Source organism: Brachypodium distachyon, chromosome 1 (genome assembly GCF_000005505.3).
Source record: "Brachypodium distachyon strain Bd21 chromosome 1, Brachypodium_distachyon_v3.0, whole genome shotgun sequence".
Lineage (NCBI taxonomy): Eukaryota > Viridiplantae > Streptophyta > Magnoliopsida > Poales > Poaceae > Brachypodium > Brachypodium distachyon.
Genome location: NC_016131.3, coordinates 49,866,839 through 49,894,552, shown reverse-complemented (window position 1 = coordinate 49,894,552; position 27,714 = coordinate 49,866,839). Strand labels below are relative to the sequence as shown.

The 27,714-nt window shown below is 45.5% G+C and overlaps 3 protein-coding genes across 3 annotated transcripts; 2 read left to right on the top strand and 1 right to left on the bottom strand.

Annotated features, from left to right (window-relative positions):
- Nucleotides 1-4,260: 4,260 nt before the first annotated feature.
- LOC100829933 (homeobox-leucine zipper protein HOX28) lies at nucleotides 4,261-5,846 on the top strand. The gene is made up of 2 exons (XM_003557169.4): nucleotides 4,261-4,956; nucleotides 5,055-5,846. Exons 1-2 carry the CDS (start codon nucleotides 4,627-4,629, stop codon nucleotides 5,508-5,510), a joined length of 786 nt encoding a protein of 261 aa, XP_003557217.1. The 5' UTR covers nucleotides 4,261-4,626; the 3' UTR covers nucleotides 5,511-5,846.
- A 9,992-nt stretch (nucleotides 5,847-15,838) lies between these two features.
- Nucleotides 15,839-17,442, top strand: LOC100829626 (homeobox-leucine zipper protein HOX2). Its single transcript, XM_003557168.4, has 2 exons — nucleotides 15,839-16,398; nucleotides 16,549-17,442. The coding sequence occupies exons 1-2, from the start codon at nucleotides 15,913-15,915 to the stop codon at nucleotides 16,999-17,001; spliced, it is 939 nt and encodes a 312-aa protein (XP_003557216.1). The 5' UTR covers nucleotides 15,839-15,912; the 3' UTR covers nucleotides 17,002-17,442.
- A 3,311-nt stretch (nucleotides 17,443-20,753) lies between these two features.
- Nucleotides 20,754-25,992, bottom strand: LOC100828823 (U-box domain-containing protein 35). Its single transcript, XM_003557165.4, has 9 exons — nucleotides 25,835-25,992; nucleotides 25,269-25,523; nucleotides 24,457-24,578; nucleotides 24,237-24,358; nucleotides 23,569-23,765; nucleotides 22,983-23,314; nucleotides 22,678-22,779; nucleotides 22,185-22,601; nucleotides 20,754-22,075 (listed from the first exon to the last, which is right to left on the bottom strand). The coding sequence occupies exons 2-9, from the start codon at nucleotides 25,459-25,461 to the stop codon at nucleotides 21,050-21,052; spliced, it is 2,511 nt and encodes an 836-aa protein (XP_003557213.1). The 5' UTR covers nucleotides 25,462-25,523; nucleotides 25,835-25,992; the 3' UTR covers nucleotides 20,754-21,049.
- Nucleotides 25,993-27,714: the final 1,722 nt, after the last annotated feature.

Here is a 27,714-nt window from a genome sequence, read left to right as displayed (position 1 = left end):
TTGAAGAACACAGCAACTTAGCACAATACAGTATGGCTGGGAACTATCAACGTTAAGAGCGGCAACTTTTCTTAGTAAATCCAAAAATTGAGCCCAAAATAGAGCTAGCTAGTATCTCTTTTCTCGGTTCTCGGGGGGGGGGGGGGGGGGACTTGATTTTTTTTCTCATCCAAGCAACTAACCAGAACAGAGGTTTGCAACTCACAAGATCGGACATGCAATTTCCTGCAACTTTACAACTTGTAGGGCACAAAACGGACTGAAAACGCAAGGGAGAACAGGAAGCGCGCTGCTTTGGTTAGGAGGGAGGAAGGGACGCACCTTTTTATAGCCCTTTTTTACGGCAGTTTTCTGCTGGTTTTCAGCGTTGCAGGGGTGGTCGCCATTGCCAACGCTAGGCCAGATCCAGCGTTGCTTTCGTAGGGAAGAAGAAAGAACCCACGAGGGCAAGAGAAGCAAGGGTGTGGGGGGAACGCGGGCGTGGTGGGGCCAGCTGGCCACGTGAAGGGTGGTGGTTGGCGTGGGGACGCGCGAAAAAGGCCCGCGCGGTCGCGTGCGGGGCGTCGGGACCAAGTGGGGGCCGGTCGGGATGGACCAGGGATCCATTTCCTTTTCTGGCCACGCGGGATGGGGGGCGGGTCCGCACCTACCTTATATGGCCGTTGGCTGGTTTGGCCTAACTAGCCAACAGCCGCCCACTAGTCGCGCCAATTTGAATGCATATCTAGACATGACTTCATTAAAATTTAGTCAAAGTTGATACATCATTTGTTGGACGGAGGGAGTACTACTAGTTCCTCATCCCATCCGTGCCAGAAACCATGTGAATGGAGATTCATTTAGGGCTCTCCTTTGGATTATTTTGAGCGAGTTGTGCATACCAATAATCCGAGTCTATAATCGCAGAGAAGAAACATACAATAATGCTTCAGAATTTCTGATAATGTGATAATAAATGTATGTACCGGGAATTAAATTAACAACCATCAAATCAAGTTATCAAGCAGTGTATGTATCATATCATTGGAGGCGGCGCGGCACTAATGTGTAATGCAACTTGCACGTACGGATGTATGCCAATGCCGTTTTGTTTTAGCATCATTCATCTGCTTACATGATCAGATATATAGCACATATTGGGAACTAGTGAATCTCTGCAACAGCCGCAATTAATCATCACCACCAAAAGGCCATGTGATTGTGAAGCCTCGAATTATTCAGTAGTTAGCCAGGTAGCCCAGCTAGCTCTAGCTAGCTAGTCCCCATACAAGATGAGAGAGCCACACTGATCAAGTTAGTTACAAAGTGTAAGTATAATTAAGCAGTACAGATAGCATCCCATGATTTATTCAAATAACATGCTCTTGTCGGGGCAACAAATAATACTACTACTGGTACAGCAAATTAAGCTAGCTAAGTAAGATTGCATTATGCATTAATTAATTAATCATCGAGTACTATCTTGTTAATGGCCATCTCCAATACGTGCTAACTAACATCCCAATTATTGTTCTGATCGAAGAGATTACAACGATGGATTAATCATGACATGTGTTCCTACAACTGTATATGCCTTTTTCGGTTATGTGTTAACGGTCACAAATATTCTCCCTGGGAGAGATGCTCCCTTGAGCTAATATAATTAACCAACAGCTACAAGCTGATTACGGCCTAGCTAGCTAGCTGGACTGGACAGTCCTCAGAATCAAATCGTACCGCCTTGGTATTAAGGACCAATTAACTTTGTCTAGATCCGAGTCACGGCCATGATCCTCAATGACTAACTGCAGGGAGTTGAACCAGATTAACAAACCTGATCGAAACACGTTGGTGTGGAATTGTTTAACGTGCAATCATGCAGAAATTGATATTTCTGGGATAAGTGTACTAAACCGAGAAATGCACTTATCTGTGAACGGAGGAGGATAGTCTAAGACAGAGCGCATCAAGGTTCGAGGATCGCTGCGTGTGCATCAAGATTCGGGCTTGCCTTCGTCTTCCCCCGTCCCAGCGGAATTAAGGCGCTGACCGGCCGGCGCACGTGGCGCGCCTCGGGATCCCCCGGCACGGCCACATGCGCGCGCGTGCAAGCTAGCGAAGCACTGCACTGCACCACCAGCCCTGCAGCTCCAGCTTCAGCTGCCTGCCACACCATATCGATCACTTCCTTGCAACCAATAATTAGCAGCATTATTCAGACAGGGCCAGGATCAGCAATGATTAGTTAAGTGGGGGCGAAAAATGGGCATGTCCTTCCTGCCTTGAACAGTGATGAATACTGAATCCGAATACCCCTGACTCGCCCTGTCGTTCACTCGTTCCTGCGTGCAATATTCATATTCCTCGAAGTTTAATCAGCTGCTGGATCTGGACACTGCTGCCCCTTCCTGTATGCACACTCCCTTCTGTCTGTCTATACAACATGGAATGTACTCATTCTTAAATCCTGACGCAATAGATAGAATGAACACGTTTGTTAATCAAAAAAATATGTTACGGAGTATTAAAATTTTCATTCCATCAGTTCCGGCTAGTGACTGTCAAAGCTAGCAGAGGTTTATTGCATGGCTTTGTACAGTGCCATTCGTTCCGGATCGAACGGAGGCAGTGTGGCATTGCATAATTGTGTGCTGAACCGTTCCAAGGGCTCCTATGATTTGAAGGAACTTTATAGGATTTTTGTGGGATTAGATCTCGATCGCCTGATTAATTTATGGGACTGGAATCCTTAGCATTTTATTTTTATAGATTTCTTTGTACACTAATTATCTGAGAAACACTTCTTGTGTGGGGGTGGAGTGTTGTACGTACATCCTCAGCGAGTACTCAAATTAGTACGATCAAGCACAATCAAGCGCAAGTACGTATTTAATCGTCAACAGCGACTGCATGCAGACACCGATGAGGCGGCAATAGAGACACTTGACAGTCTGACAGGACCGGTGACAGACAGCCCAGGGAACCAAGCATGTGACCGGGATTAGTGGTAGTACTAAGAGAGCAATGATTCGACGGTTAGTCGCCGTCCAGTACTGGAATGCCTCCCAAATCTGAGCTGGTTAATTATAGATCGATCACGCGCGCACGTACTACTCTGGATCCATCCAGCCAAGCTTAATTTCAGTCTTTTGCTTGCTTGCACGCACGATTGATTTTTTGCCCACAGCACACGCGTGGCATTGTCGGCCAATTATGTATCTGTACTGAATCGTCCAATCATTAACAACCAAACCATGCATATTCTCGAGATATGTTTGCTCATTGTAGCACTATTACATTATGTCTACAGGGAAAAAAAATCCAGTGCTCCTGTATTCTTCAACGGCTGAGATTTATAGATGGATCATCAGACCTCAGCTCAATGAGCATATCTCGAGTATCTTACCTCTCCCATTTATTTAAGATCTAATGTATAGGAGTTGAAGTTTTCAATTTTACACTGAATTGAAGTTTTCACTTGATATGAAAACTTTTATTGCGACAGGGTTTTGTTACAATGTATGCAGCGCGATTGAATTTTGCATTTGTGTATTACTCTATCACAATTAGTTATCAACTAACTAATTAATCAACGTATTATCAATAATTAGCTTAGCATTGCACACTATTGATTACACAATCAGTGTACTTTTTGCTGATGCTCCCATGCTGGTTTGTCAGAACCACTCACTCTGTATCTAGATTCTCATTCTCTACAAGTGTTGCACCAGCTGTAGTGTAAGCATTCAGAAAGAAAGAAAAATCTGTAGTACAGTAGCACAATCACTAACAGAACAGAATCTTGTGGTTCCACCGGAAAGGTGGCAATCAAATTGTTCATGGACCCTGCTAGCTAGCCTATCATGAGTCATGATGCAGTAACAGAAGATTGCATTTGAGTTTTTCTGCTACCTAATTGCCATGAATTAAACTCCTGTGCAGGGTCTAGATGTTTTTTTTCTCCAACTCTAGCTTCCATGGACATTGGTGAGACGTACTACTCCATTATAGTAATGCCTGATTGAATATGATGGAAGAAGGTGGGAGGAAGAAATTTAGCCAAGTCACCGGCCCTCTTGATCTACTTCGTACGCATAGTAATGCTGAAATCATGCGACAGCTAGCATATTATACATGGTATTTCCACTTGTACTACATTGTACTGTCAGCTGCATAATTTCGGGAGCACGAATTCCTTTTGCTAGTCTCTTGCTAGTACTACTACTCGTAGATAGATAGCTTAGCTTGGCTACCACAAGAATAGGTATACAATATTCCTACATGTATCTTAACGTGATCTCACCTGGGAACCTGGATTAGCCAGCAAATTACCCAGTTGATTACTCCGGCAAGCCATCCCCGGTGTCTTGTCAAGGGTCAAGAGCGAGCTGGCCAGTGGCATGGAAGGAAGGAAACTCGCCAAAGAATCCCCAAAGGAGATCCACCCCACGCGCACCAGCTCATCATTGTCGCCCCTCCCATCATCGATATGTTCTCCCCCAAATCGATTCCTTCGTTCGTTCACCATTGATCCCCCTATTTATACCCGCGCACCTGCGCATCAGTTGCTCATCGATCGATCACCGCCGCCGATCTCCCTAAACTAACAGAGCTACCTAGCTCGATCAGCCAGTTGATTAATTAGATATGGCGCCTCAGAGCTTGGATCTTGGGCTGAGTCTTGGCCTGGGCTTCGTCTCCTCCAGGTCCGGCGGCTTCGTCCCCTACTCTGGCGATGCGCCGGCGGACCGAGAACAAGAAGTGGCGATGCCGGAGGAGGAGAGGACGACGACTTGTTCGCCCGGTAGCCCGGCGTCGAGCGGCGGCAGCGGGACGAAGCGGTCGGCCGGCAGCGGCGACGAGGACGACGTGGACGCCGACGGCGGCGGCATTAACGGGCGCAAGAAGCTCCGGCTGTCCAAGGACCAGGCCGCCATCCTAGAAGAGTGCTTCAAGACCCACCACACACTCACTCCGGTACGCACTAAACTAGCTTAGCTATACTGTTGATCGCCCTAATCTCTGCTTAGATCGAGGACTGAGAATTGACATGGATTTCTTTCTTTGTTTTGCAGAAGCAGAAGCTGGCACTGGCCAACAGCCTTGGCCTTCGGCCGCGGCAGGTGGAAGTGTGGTTCCAGAACCGGCGGGCGCGCACCAAGCTGAAGCAGACGGAGGTGGACTGCGAGCACATGAAACGCTGGTGCGAGCAGCTCGTGGACCAGAACCGCCGCCTCGAGAAGGAGCTCGCCGACCTCAGGGCCGCCGCGCCGGCGCCGGCGCCGCCCCTCATGACCACGCTCACCATGTGCCTCTCCTGCAAGAGCGTCGCCTCGTCGTCTTCCTCGTCTCCGGCCTGCGCGCCCAATGCCGGAATCGGCATGGGCATGGGCATCGGCATGCCGGGTCCGGCGGCGCCGTTGACCGGTCAGCGGCAGTTCTGGTGTGGGTACAGGGAGACCGCCGGAGCGGCGGCGGCGGCGTACGGGGTATCCTCTGGGCTTGCCAAGGCAGTCAAGCCAGCCAGATAGAAGGACGACTGAACGATCGATCGAGCTCTCTCTCTGCTCTGCCGCGCGCCATGATCAACGTAGCAAAAAGCAAGCTAGTAACTAAAATGGCGGCACTGTCACCACTCACAAGTTCAAGCAAGTTTAATTAGCAGGAAATTTCGCGATTTTTTTTTAAATTTTCCTGTGCCTTTTGAGAGGAAATCGGCAATTTAGTTTTGACAAATTAATTAGGATCATCCCATAGATTGATCGATGCATGAGTTCCCGGCCGGACCCGGAGACAGCAAAAATGTATGCATGTGGAAAGTTGATGAAATAATTAACAGGAGAAACTAATTCATTTCAAACTTTTTATTTTCTCTTCTTTTTATCTCTTGCCTAGTGCATGGCAGTAAGGCACGCAGTGTGGATCTCACGGTGCAGAGAACAAAAGAGTGATCCTACTCTTCATATATATATATTTTTTCGAATGAAGAGTACGACATTAATTTTTTTTAGGAAAATGAATAGCAATAGTTTTTTTAGGAAAACGAAGAGTAAGAGTTGGTGTGGTATCAACTCATTTTTGAGCTGCCAGACAAGTTGCAACGTAAAGGTGACTTGTAATTTTGTTTTATTTTGTTCATCCAGCAAAGTAAGCGGCGTAAGATTTTTATAGCATCGGGCTTGTCTGGCTATATATAAATCAATTTTCCTTGTCGAGCTAAACCAGGCAGTACATGTTAGGTGCATGGTTTTCCTCTTCTTCTGTTATGTTCAGGGTATTTTCATCTTGTCGTCCCTCTGCCATTTGTTGGAGCCTTTTACAAATTCAGACCTGCATATTTTTGCTCAGTTGCTTTAGAAAATGGTTGTTTCTAAGTCGACCGGGTTACACGTCAAGTTGCCCACAATTGTGTCGACTTTTAGGTGCAGAAATGTGTGATAGCCCAACTGCTTACTTGCACATTTCCATATCAAAACTCAAACTCAGTTATAGCTTCTCTAAAATGTGGTAACTGCAGAAAATCTTTTCGAGAGGTGAATAGCATCCACAAAAATCGGCTCGATCAAAGTTAGAGGACAATTAGGGCCAGTTTGGAAGAGTTTAGTTTTGGGTCCAATTAACAATAGCCTTGTGAATTACAGGTCGTCGTCTATTGAGAAGTATCTCTGCTAAAAAAATTGAAAAAGAAACTTGGCTCCCAAACATGGCCTATATCGATGCGGTCGTGCAAATTAATAACCTAAAGAAGAGAACCTGTATATGTAAAGAGAGAAAAGCTAAAGAAAGATAAAAAGGACTAGACCAGCTAGGAGGCGCACGGACGAGCAATATAGTACCCCCAGTGGCCATGATCCGGTCGATCGAATGTTGACCGGGCCGTCCGGACAAAGCTCTCGGAGACGAGCCACTCCTCCTGTACAGCGTGGCCGCTGACCGGTGGCACGTGCGCTGGACATGCCTGCCTGGCGCGGCCTCGGGATTCCACGCCACATGCATGCCCACATGGAACGTAGTAACTGCAATGCGTACGTGCAAGCCTTTCTTCCTTTCGGGTCGTGGTTCGATCGTTCGTCGCCTTGGCAACCGTGATAAACAAATGGCCACTGTCATTAGCATAATGCGCGTGCTGTCGACCTACTTTGTTCGTGTAATCATCCTCTACGCCAATCAGCTGCCCAGCTACTGTACTTGTTTAAGCAGCTAGCTAGGCTAGGCTAGTTGTATTCTACGTCTCTCTTGAACCGGGACCCGGGTCTCCTGCACTTGTTGTTAATATCAGTCGAGGAGAGATTTGCACGGTCTGTTTAGACTGCAGAGCCTAAGACCGTGGACAACATATTTTCTTTAAAAGAAACATCGATCGGCTCGATCATATTGTTTCAAGTAAGGGGCATTGATTATTAATCGTTACGATGATCGGATAATAATAAACATATTTGATAGAGAAGAGATCTATATCTCGTGAAAAAATAACACGATGCCATTGGGTTTTTCTTTCGTTTACCACATTAGAAGCGAGCATAGTTATTCTAACACCGGCAACGACGGATGCTCATGAAACAAGTCGTAGAGGAATGTAGCATTGTGCCCACCATGGGCCCTGACAATGAACGTATATATCGTCGATGGTCATGAGCTAGCATGCATCGATATATTCTTTATGCACACGAACCAGGTATGTAGTTGTGCGTTTTCAGCAATCGTGTGTAACTTTAGGTATAGAAACGTATACTCCCTCCGTTTCAAAAAATTCCACAACACAGCTCGGTTTTTGCTTTGATTCCCTCGACATAGATGGCTTGCTACTACCGATGGAACAGTCCATGCATGCATGCAGAAAGGCTCCTCGTCTCCTCCTTGTTTTTCTCCTCGTCTACTCCGTCACCACCTGCTACTCGTGTACTCCTCCTTTTCTCGTTCTTTTCTCTCCTTCGTCTGCCTCCCTGGCTGCAATCAAGAATCGCAACGGACGAGTAGAAATTAATACCACGCTGCAATCAAGAATAATGTGTTCTTCGGGAGTACGCAAAGGGGCTGTGTCTTGGTCTAAGTGCATGAAACCATACGAGTTGTGTTTTGAAACGGAGGGAGTAGGTTTTAACACTGGGTGAAAGAAAAAATTAACAAGGGGAGCCGGTGTTTGTGATGTTACTGAAAAATACCACTCAATCGCCGCACAAAATATTTCAAACAAATTTTGAATCCAAACTTTTTTATGCATGCAAGGCAATTTATCCACATAATTGGCGCTTAAATTCAAATTTTTCAAAGCAATTCGACATTTTCTGCTTGGTTAACGTGTGGGACTGGCGATCAACACGCGCGGTCACCGAGCAGTAAACCAAAATTATCGCCCAGTAATAAAAACTCTCAATCATCCGTTATACGGCTGCACATAGTTTTCTATGCATATTTCATCCGTTGAGATAGCTATTTCGGCGGTGATCCATGGTGTACGTAATAGGAATTAAATCTTAAGAAAAAAGAAGAAGAAAAAAGCCATGCTTTTCAAAAGCCATGTTACTTAGAGGTAACCAAAATTCTCCTCATGTGTCGTTTCAAGCTTGCAAAGTACATGCCGGCCAGATCGGAGCTTAATTAGCAAACTAGCAATAGTATTAATTTCCAGCCGACCCAAGCAAAGAAAACAAATTAAATGGATATTATATTAATCCGGTCGCAAAGCACATCTGGACGCAGCTTCCTCCCTGCACGTACACAATTATTGTTCACTTATATAAATACAGTTAAGCGTACTGCCATAGCTCATGGATCTGATCGAGAGGATGCCCATGCGATGAAATGATTAGCATCACATTCCAGAGAGAGAGAGAGAGAAGGAAATTAAGCTAGAGGCATGTGCACCTGGAATAATTCAGCAGTTACCGACCGGTTGGACCGATCCAGGCCGGCCACGGAACGGAAAGGCATTCAACCTCCTGCTGAATGCTGATCTCGATCCATCCCAGCATGCATTCATGCAACTGCTGATTATTATAAAACGCAGCAAGTTCTTCGATTGGCGGGCACACGTACAGTCACACACACGGCATGGCACGGCCGGTGTCTTTGACAGCACGGCCATGTCGGCCAAATCAGTAGTTGTTCCAGCTAAACAATTGAGCTACCGGCAGAGATAATTAAGGTATGGCTAGCTATTTAGTAGGGTAGTATTATTGGCAATGAACAAGTGGCCTCCCTGCAGCGCGCTAATGTGGGTCTTGAGTAGTACACCGCCCGGTTTCATTTATTCAGTAGTACGTATATACGGTCGATTAGGCAAAACAACGTACTTTGTCGAGAATGCTCTAGGATTGGGAAAAAGAGGGGAATTGGACGAAACATGCATGGAGACCCTCTTGTAAAGGGTCTTACATTTCTAAGTCGACGATCCTAGCTAGGTGTTAAATTCTTTATCAAACGAAGAGGGTCAAATGTTCCTGCGTGTTTGTAAGTGTGTACCGTGTTTCGTAAAAAAAAACTTGAACTTGCATTATGCATGCCATGCGTGCGTTAACCCAAAAATAGTTACAACCGAAATTAATCACACGATTCTTCTATCCATGCATCATATACTCCTATATCGATAGGTCGTCAGGTAGGCGTTAGGTTCAAATTATTCGTAGGTGCTCCGTGATCGAGATGAGATCCGTGCGCACAGCACGACGATGGCATGTATATCTGGTCCGTGGATCCGGCCGGTATGCAGACAACTACTGTGCATATAGGCAACGACTCCATATATACCCATGCATTGATCATTGTGCGATTGCATGCAGCGGAAAGCTAACGAACGCTCCGCTGGCCTTCACGTTGCATGCCGGGCGCCTAGCCAGCTTAGCTCTGCATCGCCATTAATTCTACCACTAGTTCTTCGATTCAATCACACACAGTTCCTACGGTTTGTTCACGTCTATACGCATGCCTCCAATTATACCACCAAGCCAGCCACCAATTATATCACTTTTGGTACTTGCACGTCGCCCAAAACTCTCTATGCATGGTATGGTCCCTGCGGGAGGCCCCTCCCGAAATTGCCGAAACTTATTGAACCCGGAGTGAAATTAACTATATACTCCCTCCGTCCAATAAAAGATGACTCAAATCTATCAAAATTCAAATGTATCTAGACATGACTTAGTGTATTGATGCATTCAAATTTGGTCAAAGTTGAGACATCCTTTGTTGGATAGAGGGAGTAGGTATAATTGATGAAGCCGGAATGTGATGATAATTAAACCACTAATAAAATTTGAAAATCTTACTCCCTCGATCCGACCGATATTACTTGTCCCAAATCTAGTACAAAGCCGTTCTAACTAGATCAGTGACAAGTAATTAATATGGGTCTGACGGAGTAGTAAAAATCGATGTGAAATCATAGTGAACCTAGTACAAAAAAACATAAGAAGAAAATTTGAAATGCTCATTTTTATGATGAAAATTCAGTCCAGTAAACTCGTGAGGTTCGTCACACCCTGCACCATAGATTTTCTTTCCTCTGTTTTACGAAGCCGATCTGATTGGTTTTGTAACACGCGCATTTTTTGTCTTTTCTTACTCCCTTTCTATTCTTCGTCGTTCAGTTGTTGATTGGAGTTTGGCAGGTCCGAATTGACGGCATAAGCCCTTTTAACCTCACAAAAAAAATGTCAATTCGGGCATTATTAGTCAAATCAAACCTTTAATACTTTGCTTCGATAATGGAAGAGGCAAAGGCCACGTTCCGTGTTGCCCGGCCCCTGACGAGCAAGCAAGCGATCGAGCCGTCCATTCATGAGGCATCCACAACGGAAGAACCGACCGAGATCCAATAATAATCAATCATAAGCTCGATGGGGCGCACTGGCATGTTAATGATTAGACGCGCATGCATGCACGCACGACCACCACGAGGGCCGCACATGGGCCGTGTCCCCGCCAGCCTCGTACATGCGGGCCCGGCCCGGTCGACCTCGCATGATTGGCCGCGCACGTGACACACAGCTGCCCATGTGTCCCTCACTCTGCTCTTCCTTGCATGGAAACTGCACCGTCTTGTGGTTAATTAAGATCCACACTCCTGTCAGCGTTCTTCAGAAATGTTCTCTCCACACTCCAGCTGTTCATCACCAAATGTAGTTTACTCCAGTATAAGTACAGTATTGCTGGTATTTTGGGATAAATATACATGTATATAGGAGTACGTATACTGCTAGCTGCAGTCGCTGATGGAGTAGCTTAATTAGCTATCCAGGGCTGTAGATGAGTGCACTATGATGAGAATGATCGTGCGTGCAAATCACTGCTAATAATTAATTAGGACGATCTGATGAGCATTCAAATCCAATTCCTTCCTTTCAAAGGCTGTAACTAATTTTGCAGGAAAATGAGTACTGAAGTGGAGTTTGTTGGGTGGATGGTTTTTGCCTGAGGATATGAATGTTATCTTCTTCTTCTTCTCATGGACGATGGAGACGGTTAGCTGCTGCTAGCTGAATCACAAGCCAATTATTGGTACTACCTGATACTCTCTCCCCGCGCGCCATACTTTTCTTCCCAGGTTAGCTAACATGATTACACATATTCCGGCTCGGCGCTTTCGGTCTAACAAAATCTCTCAAATCTCAACCAACCTTTCCATCTCTAACAAAACACATGCTAGTATTATTATTACTACCACATATGTACATATGGAGGATACCTGCAATGTCTTGTTTAATGTTGGGAATTTTGTTGGAATGGTGCCAATTGACCTTTTCTTAATTAGCTAATACTACTACTCACATTTGGCATATCAAAATAATACTCTAGTTGAGTATATATACATAACAAATCATTAGTACTGCTCATCATCATCTTATAGTTAGACTATGCCAATGAAGCCAGGTAGGGCCAGCTTGCTAGCTACGTTGTGTGTGGCACTAATAATTCGCGGATAAAAGAAGGCACCCCACTTGAGCCGACAACAACATCTAGGGGACTTGAACGCCACCCTAAGTGCTGCACACACCTACACAATTATTATTATTCAACGAAGAAACACCCCATCTGCTTGCTGATGCAGCTTTCAGTAGACTAATTATTTATCTATTGGCCCTGACCATGCATATGCACATATATATGCATGCCCTCTCTGTCATGTCAAGATACCACTTAAACATGGGACCTATCATTGCAACTGCATTTGCCCATCTCTCACCAGTTCCCTGATTCCCTCAGCTAGCAGCTGCTGCACAGCTCAATGGGAAAATTAAATAAAGGTGATACCAAATTATATACCAGCTGAGAAAAGAACATTTGTTGTCAAGGAAATGAAAAAGAAAAGCTTGCACCAGAACGCACAATCTGATGAGAATGCAATCATATGGTGGTGGGTCATGCCAAAAGTGAGAGGCTCCACATCCCAGTAGTGCATGGAGGAACAAGAACAACCACTATGGACTGGGAGGCAGGCATGGCCCACCCAATAATTCCTCTCCAACATGAGCTGATGAGGGTAGGTTGGAGCAATTGTTTTGAGTTGGATCAGGAGAGATCAGATGGCATGGAAAAGGCATATTAAAAAAATGTATAGAATGCACCAAAAGTATAGGAATTAATTAAAACGAGTAATGGTATTCAAATCAAAATTAGTTAAGAGGGCATTAAAGCTCTATACAATTGACTGACTTTTTTTTTGCAAACTTAACACACTTATGATGGAAAAGGCATCCATTAAAAAGTACTCCAGATTGCATCAAGTATAGGAATTAAAATGAGTAATGGTATCCAAATCAATTTAATTAAGGGTGGGAATTAAAAGCTCTAGTACAATTGACTGGCAATTTTTTTTGGCAAACTTAACACGCTTATGATGATGGAAAGAAAAGGCATGTCAAAAAAGTATAGGAATTAAAATGAGTAATGGTATCCAAATCAAATTAATTAAGGGAGGAATTAAAACTATAGTACAATTGACTGGCAACTTTTTCTGGCAAACTTAACACGCTTATGATGATGGAAATAAAAGGCATGTAAAAAAGAATAGGAATTAAAATGAGTAATGGTATCCAAATCTTTATAATTAAGGGGGGAATTAAAGCTCCGGTACAATTGACTGCCATATTATTTTTTTGCAAACTTAACACGCTTTAAGACGATGACCAATTGACCATGCACCTACCGTTAGCAACACATGGTGCTGTACCTGTACGTGCATGCCGTCGACGGTTGCTCTCCAAAGTAAAAAAAAAAACTTACAATCACAGCACAAACTTTTTTTATGAAGCCCCAACTACTTAATTATTTCATTTGTTGTATAATCTCATTATACAGAGACAATTTCTGAAAAGGGAGTGAGCATGTGCGAGGAGTATAATCTGAGGCTGCAGAGGAGTGAACGGGAATACTAGTGCTACAGTGGTTCAAGTACAGCAGCAGCAGTTGTTGGAGCACTGAGAGTGAGTGCCCCAATGATTGCGGGGAGTGCCTGTGGGTGGTGTCAGGAAAAGTGCCGGCAAAGCGAGGCGCACGGCCGGGCCGGTGGGCCACCCATTGTCTTGCTACCCATTTTATTTGTTGGACCTTTATTTTTTTCACAATTTCCCGTCCACCCAGGTGGGCCCTACCCCAGGGGGCTCGGCTCGGTGCGCTGGAAATCATGGGCCTCGCTTTCTTTTCGTTCTTCGGTCTATTTCTTCCCGTGTTTCCCGGCTCGGCTCGGTCGGTCCCATGAAGCCGATCCAGCCCAGCTTGAGCCGGCTACGTCTCAGGAGTCTTCAGGAGGTGCATGTACTTACTGGAGAGTATAATGACGAGCTTTGCTTAAAACTGACATGAACTGAGCTTGAGAGATGCCATACAAGTTTGAATATTTGTAGTTGTAGATTAGGTTCAGCTCTTTTTTTTTTTCGATGCGGCTAGGCTCATGTTCTTGGAGCTGGTTGAGATGTAGTACTACAAGTCGATCATCCAGCTGGTCAATTAGAATTTAGAATATGTAGATCACTCCAGTTTTCACTCCTTGGGTGGGAGGCAAGAGTCTTGGCTACCAAGTCTAGCTAACCAAATCGCAGGATTCATGCATAATCAACATAGAGTACCAATCAACATATTAGGCTTAATCTACTAATCTTATCGTCTGGCCTAAGCACAAGACGGGGTAAACTAATCGATCTACTAATCGGAAGCCACACAATCAAGCTAGCGTTGTTGTTTTGGCAGGGGACATGGACAAGCTACCGCCCCCAGGAATCCCGACGCGACTTCATTGGCAGAGATTGACCTCTTCTTCCTCCCTCCATTGGCACCACGTAGACGCGCGTCCGCACGTATGCATGCATGCATGGATCCGTGCAATATATTTCTTTTGTAATAATAACCACACCACATTGCTCGTGTCGTGTCACGGCGCTAGAATATATTTCTTTTGTAATAGTAATCCGGACGCCTATCCGCGTGTCCCGCTCCTCGGAATCGGCGCCGCTAGCTAGCTAGCTGCTGCAGCCCTTCGAGACGAACCATTCGTGCTTAAATTCGTTTGTTTGTTAAGTTAATTTAAGTCCATCGATCTTTGGCCAGTATCAATCGGGGTCTCTCATCATAATTTGTGTTTCTGGGCGTGATGGCGATGGATGGATGGATCGATGCGTGAACCGGTCAGACAGCAAAGCAATACTTATGCATTGCGGTGGTGTGCTAAGATCCAAGGCTTTCTGTAGGAGATAACAAGGCGTGGTTACGTGCGGGGGATAATGGTTTAATTTTTTGTTTTTGTTTCGTACGTTGGTGGCCAGCGGCGCCCGAGGAATCGGTCTGAATCTCACTGTGATTAGATGCTGCTGCTGCTACTAATTACAGTAATCATGAAACGGATTATAGATAGATAGTTATTTACTAGCTGCATTTTGTTGCCATTTTGTTTCAGGTACTGTACGTACGTGCCGTGCTGCTGGAAGGATTCCATCATTTAATCATGCACTTGATCGCCGCGGGATTTCTTTTGGACGCATAATTAATTAGTTCTGGAAATTTGTACACCTAAAATAGGAGTAAATAGAAACAGAATTTATAAGCAACGAACATTCCCCCTTTAGTCTACTGGAGCGACAATGATTGCGTTAAGTGACGACTATAGTTCAAAGAAAATGACAAGTTTATTTTGCGAGGCCGACAACTTTGGTTTTATGGCCTGACAATTTCTGCCCGTCTTGCGGCAAAATAAGGAACAATCGCGTTCCGCTTCCTGCCTTCCCAGAATCAACAAGAACTATGGGCAAAGAAATGAAAATGCACGTGTACTCCATCTCCGCTAGTAGCTAGCACGACGCGCGCGATCTATATCACTAGCAAGATCAGAGCTAGCGAGGCAAGCTAGCTATAGGACGACAAAATTTCTCAATCCTGTGGTGCCTGCGAGAGGCAGCAGAGCTAATTACGCACTCTCGTGGTAGTACTAGCAAGCAGGAACAAACGAGCTAGACAGCGGAATTGCACGGATCGATCAGTCATCTTTGTCCTAGTCCGAGTTCCAAAGCTGCCTGCCACGTATACCCGGATTGCAATAGCCAAAGTTTCCCAAAGCCCCACGGTCCTGGCTCCATATCGGCTCGGCTGGATCTGGAGCCGCGGCCGGAGCGACCGGGTCAACAAGGCTCCTTCCTCAGATCGCTCGCGATGAGCGGCTGCCGCGAAAGGAAATCAATCAAGAGGAATTAAACACGGGGTATTAAATCAGCTGGAAATTAATCAATAACCGGGAATCAATATTAATCAATTAATTGTTGCACGATTAAATTAGATGGGACCCGCCCCGCGCAATGGAACAGCTCATCATTTGCTCCTCTTCCTTCCTTCCTCCCCCGCCCTCCTATTTATAGCCCCCCCCCGCCCCGCCGCCGCAACACATCATCATTCCTTCCACTCCGTTCTTCTTCTTCCTTCTTCCCCTTGTTCGCTCAGATCGAATCGGAGATGATGTCTCGCGGCGGCGGCGGAGGAGGGAGTTTAGATCTGGGGCTGGGGCTGGGTCTCGGGCTGGCGTCGCAGGGCAGCCTGACTTCCTCCACCACCACCGCGTCCTCCTCGCCGGCCTCGCAGCAGCAGCACTGGCACGCGGCGCTCAGCTCCGTCGTCTCCGCCGATGCGGGCGCGGCGGTGGCGGCGAGGATGGAGTTCCCGTCGTCGTACCAGCAGCAGCACTACGGCCAACAGCAGGAAGGGAGGACGTCCACGTCGCCCGAGAGCGGCGCGGCGCTCTCGGGGGTCAGCGGCGGCGGGGGGGGCGGGGGAATCAAGAGGGGGCTGGAGAGGACGGGATCTGGCGTCTCCCGCGGCGCCGCGATCAGCGATGAGGATGAGGACGGCGGCGGAGGAGGAGGGAGGAAGAAGCTCCGGCTGTCCAAGGACCAGGCCGCCGTGCTCGAGGAGTGCTTCAAGACCCACAGCACCCTCAACCCCGTAAGTCCTCCCTCCCTTGATTCTCCCTTCTCCTTCATCTCCGATCCATGGAACCGCCATGGATCAGATCCTTTCTTCTTCCCGATCGATCGATTTGCGCGCATTGGGACTTGGGCTGACATGGATTTCTTCTTGGATTTGGTTCTGCAGAAGCAGAAGACGGCGCTGGCGAACCGGCTGGGGCTGCGGGCGCGGCAGGTGGAGGTGTGGTTCCAGAACCGGCGGGCGCGCACCAAGCTGAAGCAGACGGAGGTGGACTGCGAGTACATGAAGCGCTGGTGCGAGCAGCTCGCCGACCAGAACAAGCGCCTCGAGAAGGAGGTGGCCGAGCTCAGGGCGCTCAAGGCGGCTTCCGCTCCGGCCGCCCAGCAGCAGTCCGCCGCCACGCTCACCATGTGCCCTTCCTGCCGCCGCGTCGCCACCACCGGAACCCCGCTGCAGCAGCAATGCCACCCCAAATCTAACACCGCCCATGCCGCCGCCGCAGGCAACGTTCTGCCCAGCCACTGCCAGTTCTTCCCCTCCGCCGGCGACCGGTCCGCCAGGCAGGCTACGTGGAACGGCGCGCCGCCGCCGCCGCTCGTCACCAGAGAACTCTTCTGAGATCCCTGACGACCTGCCTTCATCGACGACAAGATCGATCGGCGATTAATTAGGAGATTTCCAGGTGGAGGTCGATTGCGTCAATTAATCAATCAAATTAATTGGCCAGTCAATCAATCAAGAGGGAGGGGATTTGTTTTGGTTAATTTGGGTAGCAAATCAGCAGTAGCGCTCGCTCGGCTCATTTAGTAGCGATGATTTGGTTTGGGTTTTTACAATTTCTTTCTGGATCGACGAACGAACAGAAGACAGGAACAGGAACAGATTAAGCAAAGCGGAAGAATGGCTGTCTGCTTTTTCTTGGACGGCGTGTGGACGATTCACCGATCAACAACCCCTGCCGGTTGGTGAATCAACAGCTTGGTTTGATTTGTAATAGTACTACTAATTGATGATTGATGGGAAAAATTCAATGAAATCTTTCGCATCCTTTTTGGTTTACTTTCGCATTCTCTTCTCATCTTCTCCAGCAAGTGTATTTGGAGCCATGTCTTTCTCCTGCTGTCGTACGTGCATCTGTGCAGACTGGCCTAACACTTACACTTCTGCAAATTGTTTAAACGAAAGATCTTCATTAACAGCGACAAGTTTCAGTCAATTCAGGGACTAGACCCCTCCGAAAAGATTAAAATTCTCGATGAAAATAATACAGTACTATGCGTGCATGTTCAGGACCCTGCAGCACGCACACATGCTGCTGTTTTTTCCAAAACTTCAATCGAAAGCTAATTAGGCTGCAGACAAAGTGACTTGGCAAAGTCGCGGCGAGATCATTAGGGAGATCTGATTAGAGTAATCCTGCACACACGCTTGATTAGTTTTTTTTTTCTTTTGGACTCTAAGGGGGAAAAGTTGTTTTCAACCGACAGTTGTATCTCTACGCGATCCGCGGCAGGCAATCGATTCACAAAGTTAATATCGACGGAGGAAAGCTTTGCTTTGCTTCAAGCTTTTTTTCAGTCCTGCTCTCGATCATATCGATCCCCCACGAGTCGCAAACAAGTTGTGGAAATCATCAGTGGGAAGAGTGAGAGCTGACCTAACTAATCAACATCTTCTATCCATGGCAAGATTGGATGGCTGCATAAAACTGGAGCAGACTGTTTTGCTTATTGACTTGACAGGCTATCATTTTTTTTTAATTGAACAAGTATTTAGGAACCGAGAGAGTATCATTCACAGCTTTACTGTAACCAGATTAAAAGAAAAACAATGCCAGTTAGTATGCCGAGTTCTGTAAGTTTCATAATCGACGAGCTTGATTTTTTTTCGAAAATGAGGAAAAACGTCTGGCCTGTGCATCAAACACGCAGCCATGACAAGCAAGCTTGATTCTAATATGGTCGACTTCGAAATACACCAAATAAAGGTACTGCTTGGTAAGAATAAAAGAATAGCTGACGAACATAACGTGTTTGGCTGTTCTAGGTTGCTCCTTACTTTTCTAGGTAAAGATGAACTTGTTATTTTGAATCGCTTGTTTAGGGACTATTCTATAACTTAAATGACTCGATATATAAAAGCTTTGTTATTCTTTTAGTTAATGTTTCTTCGTCGGGCTTCACAAGTCCACCACGTTTCTATTTTTCTTTCTGCAAGTTTACATTGATCTTTTCAACTTTTGCCAATAAGCGACGAGCTACAAAAGGATTTGCTTTTCTTTTTGTGTAACGGCTTATTACTCTTTTGTGGCCCTATAAATGTCACTTTCCTGGTTGATACAGTTATCGGCTTGTAGGATGTAGATTAGTGATAAGTTTTTTCTTTCACCTGTACATGTGAAGAGATCAGCAAATTCATAGGAGTGCATTTGCATATGCAAACAAAGAAGCAAGAATTAAATAACCATCTTAAGGACTGACAGACTATGTTGTTGTTCTTGTTGCTCACGGTCTGTCAAAAGTCATTTTCCATAAGAAAATGTAAATGTTCGAATGGGTATATATAAATAAATAATGTGTATGGGTTATTCTTTAAAACTGAAATCAGCAAGGGAAATAGTAAGCAAATCTCAATAAAGTTATTGGAAATTAACTCAGGATAGCAGGACAAGCCAGCAGTGGTTTTCAGCCCAGACATACAATGCATCATTCATACACCGAAGAAACCAGCAAATGAAATTTATAAATCACACATAAATTATCATATGGAAACATAATCAAAAGACGCCCAAGTAGGAGAGCATAGCTGGCAAGGTCAAATATTTTCATCGTTACTCTACAATTAACAAATTGAAACCATGATATAACACCATGCAACTCATACTGCACCCATAATAAACTGACTAAATCGAGTGGATTCATATTCTGTGACTCATATTGCACCACTTGTCCCGTAATAAAAATGTTTGGACCAAAAACATAAAAAGATGAACCCCTTCATTTCTGCACACATAATTTTTTTTGTCAAATCTTTCAACCGCTCAAATAATCAATGGAAATGATTCATTCGAGACGGTTGAGTAAGTCTAGCATCCTCCCTCGGGAGAGAAAACCACTTAAAATTGAAGACATTGTGGGACAGAAAATCCCTGAACATTGAAGACATTGCGACAGAGTGCATGGATCAGAATCTTAATCACATAATCACCCACCGAAACAAATCACCCAAAAGTCAATCAAATTGCAGAAGCAGCAAATCGCCTAATCCAATCCAGGCACGGGCCGCCTAGCCACGAATAGTCCGCTTCCCTCAAAACCCACCGTCAGAAACATGGAAAATCGGTGGAGAACAAGCATTAGGTAAGTCGGGCCCTGGGGACGAGATGCTAGAGCTTGAACCCTGCGGCGCGACGCCGACCCGGCGTGTTCCGACGACCCAACAAGGACCTTCCGCGTGTGTTTCCCTTTTCCCGCCACGGTAAAAAGACAACTAATCGAATGAAATAAAAAGCGACACAGAGAGAACAAGGAGGCCACTTAACCAAACCAAATGTCAGAGACAGACATCCAGATCCAGATCGAACGATCCACATGCGAGGAAATAGAATCTAACGGCCGTATAAAATTCATCTGAAATTGTCCGAACAAATTCAGTAGCAATTACTGTTCAGGAATGAACCAACAGATCATCAAACATCTGAGGATGAACAAACTCTTAACAAACAACATCAGCTTCGAGTAACAACACATATATTGTTGAGGATGATGAACGAACATATCAATAAGAGTAATCTATCAACAAACATCTAGAGGAGGACCACTAGGGATTTGATGGAGTAGGAAACAGGAATTTAACCAATGATAAGTAAAGGGCCCTTTTCAAAAACATCCTAAAGATTTTGGCGGGGACCTAACATCCACTCCTGAGGACCCTTGCACACCATAACATTTCTTTGCTGGCTTCCCTATTAGTACACAACTATACTACTCTTTATGGCAGCGCACTTTTTTTTTGTGGTTTTTAGTAGTACATTACTTATGGTGATTGTGGCGGTACACCTATGGGGTGGGGAGCACCGTTGTTTATACTTGTACAAGACCATGCGGTATATGCTAAACATTCTACTACAATTCTCTTGAATACTTTACATGTATCCTAATTATAGAGAGTTCTCACTTGTTCATGAAGTTTGCCCTAGGACCTTCCATGGTAAATATCTTCTCTTCAAACAACCACTCAAGCCTATTCCAATCATCTCATGACACCAGAAAGCTTCTTGTAAATATTTTCTTCTCTAATAATCCAATGTATTCTAGAATCTTTTTAAATATGCATAGCTAATTCTCAATACTCCCAAATTATCAAAAGTATTTGTAGAATATTCTCAAATATGCATTGCTATTTTCTCAACACACATTATTCACATTTTGATATATATAGATCTGCACGCACAACATAAAACCAGTGCTGTTTTTTTTTCTTTAAATAATTACTAAAACTCAGTGCTATTTTCCAAAACTTCTAGGAAAACAAAAGTGTGTTTCTATTTCTATACAATGCCAGCCAAAATGTTGAAATCTTGCTTCAAGAAAGGTGAAACCCCCCTGTCATTCTGTCAACCGCAGCCCACCAGAATTTGGTCCAGAATGCAGCCGCATCGTCATCATCATCTGCTCCTTGAGGTCCTCCAGTCCATGATCGCCGATCGGAGCGAGTGGTTCGGAATCAAGCTCCTGCTCTGCAGCTTCAGGTTGGTCATGGGGGATTTAGTGTTCATGCCCAGCCACACCTCGATCGCCTTCCGGTCGTACGTGTACCCGTCCGAGGCCACGCACGGATCCGCCATCACCTCCTGAAGAATTGGGCAGAGGAAATGGCTCGGAGTTGGAGTGGATGATCCGAGAACAAGAGCGGTGTTCTTCTCCCTGGCGGCGGCGGCGGCGGCCTTGGCGGCGAGATCCTTCATCCGCTCCAGCGCCGGCAGGACGTGCTCGCGCAGTCCCGGCCTGTCCCTCCGCCGCATCTCCGCGCACCGGAGCGCTAGCGCCGCCAGCTCCCGCGCCTCCTCCAGCGGCCACTCCCCCGCGGCCGCGTCCAGCATCTCCGCGAACGCGGAGCTAGATCCGCCGCCGGTGGCTTCCAGATCCAGATCCAACGCGGTCTCGACGGCGTGGGCGAGCCCCATGGGCGGCCGGCCCGTGAGCAGCTGCAGGAGCACGACGCCGAGCGCGTACACGTCGGACTTGGCCGACACGGCCCCCGTCCGCTGGTACTCCGGGTCGATGTAGCAGAAGGTGCCCACCGGCGCCGTGTGCTTCACCATCGTCCCCCCTCCGCCTGCCACGTCCGCCGCCGAGGGGAGCTGCAGCGCCGTCGAGAGGCCGGCGTCGCCGACCTTGGCTGCGAGGTTGCGGTCGAGCAGGATGTTGCCCGGCTTGAGGTCGCGGTGGATGATGGGGTCCGGCTGCGCGCTGTGGAGGAACAGCACGGCGGCGGCCACCTCCCAGGCGATCCGGAACCGGTCGAACCAGGCCAGCGGCGGCGCGCTGCTGCTGTCCCGGCGGCGGCGGTGGAGGAGCACGTCGTCAAGGCTCCCGTTCTCCATGTACTCGTACACCAGGCACCCGTGCTCCGGGCACGCCCCCAGCATCAGCAGCAGGTGAGGGTGCCTGATCTTGCCCAGCACCTCAAGCTGCAGCAACAAAACCATGCATCATCAGTTGCAGAACCAAACATTTGGAAACAAAAGATCATGTTTCTGAATTGCTCATTGCTGATGTTAGCAAAGTAAAATACAGTACCTCCTGCTGTAACTGCTGAGTTCCACAGCCATCATGGGAGTTGAGGACTTTCACTGCTGCAACTGTATGCTGGAACTTAGCCTTGTAGACTGTTCCATATGACCCCTTACCGATCATAAGATCACTCGAGAATGACGAAGTCGACGCTTGAATCTGCTCCCAAGAGTACCTGTTATACTTGGTAAAGCATCGTCCGACAATCGTCTCTCCTATTCTCTTCTCACCAGCATCACCATTACTACTATCTGTAGCTTCCCTTTCAGAAGAGCCTTGCTTGGGTTCAACTTCTGTTCTGTCCACCCCCTGTTCATGCCTCTCCATTCTCGTTACCAATCTCCTCACCATCTCTTCTGTCAGATCAATCTCTTTAAGCTTCACTTCATCTTCGAAGCGCCGAATGCCTAAGTTGTTGTCTACCTGATAGCAAATATTCAACAAGAAACTGTTAAGACCTAGTAGGTTACTACTCACGTTTTGTGAAATGAACCCTTACTTTCTGCGTGGAGTCAACTGATTCATTATGAGCATTCTCGTGAAGCTTCTGAAGATGTTGCAGTTTGAGCTTCATCCTCTCAATTTCAAGCTTCAGACCATCCTGCTCAGCAAAAAACAAGTTCATAAATTGCACATTCACTTGGACAGACATCTCAGCTTTCATGCAGTAATATTATACTTTGGCTGTGTGCATCTTGCGATGCAGAGACTGGAAGGTGAACTCTTCCATTAGTTAGAAAATATGCAAAAAAAAATACTGAAGAGAGTAAGATACTGTTTTCATTTTAAAGGGTGAATTCTTACCTGGTCTCCAGAATGCTTCAGATTTGGTGCATTTTCTGAAACTACTGCGTGCAAATCAGAGCTATCCGGGAAACTATCTCTTCGGAAACTCTTGTAAACTGAATTCCAACTGCTGCTGCTGCTGCTCCTGCTGCTGAAATGTGCTTCTGACTCGATCGAGTGCGAATTTCTCATCAGGTCTGTGTCATCATGGTAAGAGATCTCACTCCCGGCTCTGCCTGAAGGGTTAGCTCCCCTGTTAGACAACCGGTTTATGTTTGCGACGGCCTGATCACGCTGAGATGACAAAGAAGGCCGGTCGAATGATGCTGTTCCATTTGTGTCAACCCATTCTGCAGTAGACAGAATATTTAGCACACATTCTCAAAGAACAAATTAGCACAATAATATATCTATGTTCTTGAATTTTTTTAAATATGTTTCTGAAAGTTTGCTAGTCTCATAAAGTGAAGCTGCTACTTTAAATTTAGTTAATAAAAAAATGTTCTATTTTTTGTGAGAAAAAAAAAAGTTGCATTTGGTTGATAGGTGTGAAGACTAACAAATTTCAGAAAGCACAGAAAAATAATATTGATTTATGTGTTACCTGACGGTGTGGTGGAGGAAACGCTTCTGGTGCTTGGAGAAGAAACGGTTAAAGAAGATATGGACCTAGGTGTTTCAGATGCATCAGATGTAGCTGAGTGCACGAATGACAGTTTCCCTTTTGCAACGACGTATGCTGTACAGAAGCTTGGAATGCATTCACAAATTCTAGATGCAGTCTTGCTTCCTTTGAGCTTCCTGCAAATTGTTAACAATGTTAAGCACGTGATTACTATTGTGGACAGTGTTTTCTTCTAGTAATTGTAGACTGTTCTTTTGCTCTTAAAGTTTCTCTTAATGCATATAAACCTAGTTAAACCACGCCACATGATTAGTACTCTTTCTGGTGGATAGTTAATGGAATGTTTGAGCAATGGTAAAGGAACATGTAGCCAAGTACAATTGCTGCAGTTGCCTTTTTTTGGTGATGGATCGCTCATCCTACATTTTCTGCAAGTCTCCAGAGTCCAGAGAGAACTTGCAATCAAGTAGTTGCAGTGCAATCTTCAGTGTTAGGACGGTAGCTGAGGCATTAATTGAGAAAACAATGATCATCCTACCAAATGCTTAAGCTTTTCTGTCCATTTCTTCATAGTACGCCAGCTATCACCGCAAGATGTTTACGTGTAGTTTCAGATTAATGCTGAAACGTGAACCATAAGGTTTTACCTTCGGAATATGCCTTTCGACGAAGAACCTAAAACTAACTTGCAAATGTTGAATTTGTCGATTTCCTCGCTTATAGCAGAAGGCACATCATTAGATTCAATTAAAACAGCTTCAGCTTCCACCTGTTCATCAAACAGATTACACTGTTATTATTAAATTTCAGGAGTTGTATTAACTGCAAGTGCCATGCTAAATCAAACAATCAGGCAAGCTAGTTAACCTGTCTCTGAGCACACATCTTCTTGAAAGGAAGCAACATATTCCTAGCTCGCCATTCCAATTCCTCGCAGTATGCAGATGCTACATCCTCCCGCACTTGCGATATTGGGATAAAATTACCCACTGAGAGAAGATGAGAAGAAAAACAGGTTGGCATTACAAGCATTTCAAGTGAATTTAAATTTAAATGTGTAATAGGAGAAGGTACACTCTTAATTATAAATTGCCCACGGCCAGGACAACCAAAGAGCTCCATAATTCATATTCATGCAACCTAATAATGTTGTACCACAAAAGGCCAAAGTTCCCATAGTAGGTACTAGGTTGGTGTGACACTACAACCATAAAATTGTTCATAGATGGCGCTGCTTTTTTTTTTAATCGTACAATACATTATGGAATCGGACAAGCTCCATTCTTGAAATCGAAGAAGCAAACTTGGAATTCCTTCATCTCTGTTTCATTTAAGCTCCCCGTTTGGTTCCTTGAACTAGTATTTTTTTTAAGGTTTAACTAATCTCTTTGATATATCAAATGGCCACTCCCTCCAATCAAAACTTCTAAACCATAAACCATATGTCCTCTCAATTCATATTTCTAAAACCAACTCATCACAGAGGCTGGCAGCCACTTCACATTTCAGAAGAAGTTTCATTTTCCCTACAGACGACTAACAAGCTCCATTTTGTTTTCTCCCTCTTTGTTATCTTCTTCATAGTTCAGACATGAAGAACAGAAAATTCAGACAGTTCACAATCAACATTCAGTAAACAATACAGGCAACAGAGAGAAGGGAGGAACTGAACAACTGACTTGGAGTGGGCACCATGGTGATGGGCGGCCGGACATGCAGGATCCGGAAGAGGACCCTGCCCCCGGGCACGAACTTGTCCAGGGCCCACTTGAGCGCGTGGCGGCTGCTCTTGCTCCCGCTCACGGCGATCGCCACCGTGCTCACGCCGGCCGCCTCGCCGCCGCCGCCGGCGTCGTCTTCCTCGATCTCCATCGGTATATCTATTCCCCACCCTTATTCCGTATCTGCTCCTCCTAATCGACAACCACTGTTCCCTGGAACCACCAATCAAGAACAGAGTACACCAGAAAGAAAAACAAGATTCAGCTAGCTTTCAATTCGATCTCCTGAACAATTTCTATCTAATCCCCGCCCCCCCCGGTTCGCGGTCGAGAGGCCTCAGAAATGCGAGGCGAAACTCAGAATGGACATGTTCTTCCTGAATCCCGACGAAGAGACCGGAGTTAGGTAATGATACGACATACGACACATTAGAACATCAGCGGCGAGAGAATCATTTAAAGGTGAAAAGCTTTCGCCGATCGAGGGGGAGACGACAGAGATTCGTTGGATCAATCGCGCGTACCTTCGAGCCACAGGGAGAGTGGAGATGGAGCCGGGCAAGAGAAGAAGTCAGTCAAAGACTCAAGAGACGATGCGGACAAGGAGTGATGAAGAGGACTGAGGCCAAGATGGAAAGGGCAGGCAGAGGAGTTAAGTTCGTTGGAAATGGGATGCTAATTGCAAGGGCCCCACGGCAGTGTGTACACGAGAAACTAGAGCACTAAATTTTGCTACGCTTACACAGAAATTCACAGTGGTTATGATCCTGAGATACACGACTGAACACATCTGCAAACAAATATGTTGTCTCTTCTTCTTATTTTCTTCCTGAAAACAGCCTGTGTACTTGTACCATGTGGACTGAAACAGCCTGTGTGCACGGAGTGATTTGTTCGTATGATTCCTGTGAGACCACGGCGTCGTTCTTCGAGCACATGATTGGCAACCAATCCTGATTAGTCAAGCATCTGTCTTTGACCAACTGAACCACAGTCCACACTCCGCAGGGAATATATTCTAACCGAGGGAGAAAAGCGCCTACCATCCATGTATTTCTACGCACAATTCTAACCCATCATAAAAGAAAACCAAGTCTGTTCTTGAGTACCTTTGTGCACAAATTTGACTCATTTTTTAATCAGATGTCTAGGGATTGCGACGATGCTTTTTTGGTCTCGAATGAATGGATGAAGCACAAAACAAGCAGGTTTTTGGTTTTGGAGTCAAGTTCAGAAGAAGAAGAAGAAGAAGAAAAGTGACCCCAGTTCTATAATGGGGCTGGGCCCAATCTAATTGGGCTCGACAGACAGGCCGTCTATGCCAGTATGGGCCGGTATATAGCCCAGCTTAGAGGGGGAGCCAATGGCGAAAAAGAAATATACCCAGTGGAGTTTTTGTTAAAACAAAGGAATTTTAGATAAACTATGGTGAAATACAGATTTTGGGATTTCAGAATTTTTGGACCGGACTGGATAACTCTGCACCACCTGTTCTTTCATTTAAAAAAAGTAAGAACGAATTACCAAAAAAAAGTAATGATATAGAAATCCTAAATTTCTCGGCTGATTCTTTTATGCGAAGCGAGGACAAATTGTATCTTTAGAATAAGAACCCTGATTGCATACAAATCAATAATAATACAAAAAAGAAACTTTTGGACCCATATGCTAATGCACGCCTTTTGTTTTCAGACAAGCTCTTTCCTTTTTCGCTGCTCCAGTATAAAGCTGAACTTATCCGCCACGCAGCAGTGCCACTTCACTGGCTAGTCTGGACGGATAACTCTGACAATTTTTAAGGTTTCCTGTCATCATCCATCTTTATGTAATGATAGATGCTTCGTATGCTTTTCAAATGCGAAAAATTACCACTACTGAATTTGTTATTCCGAGAAGGGTGAAAAATTCAGTAGAGATCCCCTTGATAAAAAACATCTTATTTCCATCTTCTCAGAGATCATCGACTTGATGAACAAACTGCGACCGATTTTACATCGAGAAAAAGAGCGTCTAATTGATTGAGGGTGCGAGAAGGACATAGGTGATCGAGACGAGCCAGCTGAGAAAAGAGAGAGATCACGTCATGACATCATCCATCCGCACGAGAAACGCGTTCCGAGTTATCGCCATGGATCATCAGCTATAGCATGCGTTGACAGCAGCCTGAAAAATCGTGGATTCCTCAAGAAAACATCCCCTTTTTTTTTATCTCTGTACAGCCAAGGAGTATTGTTCATCAAAAATCGTCTCAGTACATTCAAGCTCGCATAAATAATCATAACCGGGAAAAGGGCCCAATTTGGGGCGTAATTAATTACAGAGGTACATGTAATATACTATGTATATAAGGAAGAAGAAGGAAAAAAAGCAGAAGATAGAATCATCAAAACCGGGAGAAACAAAG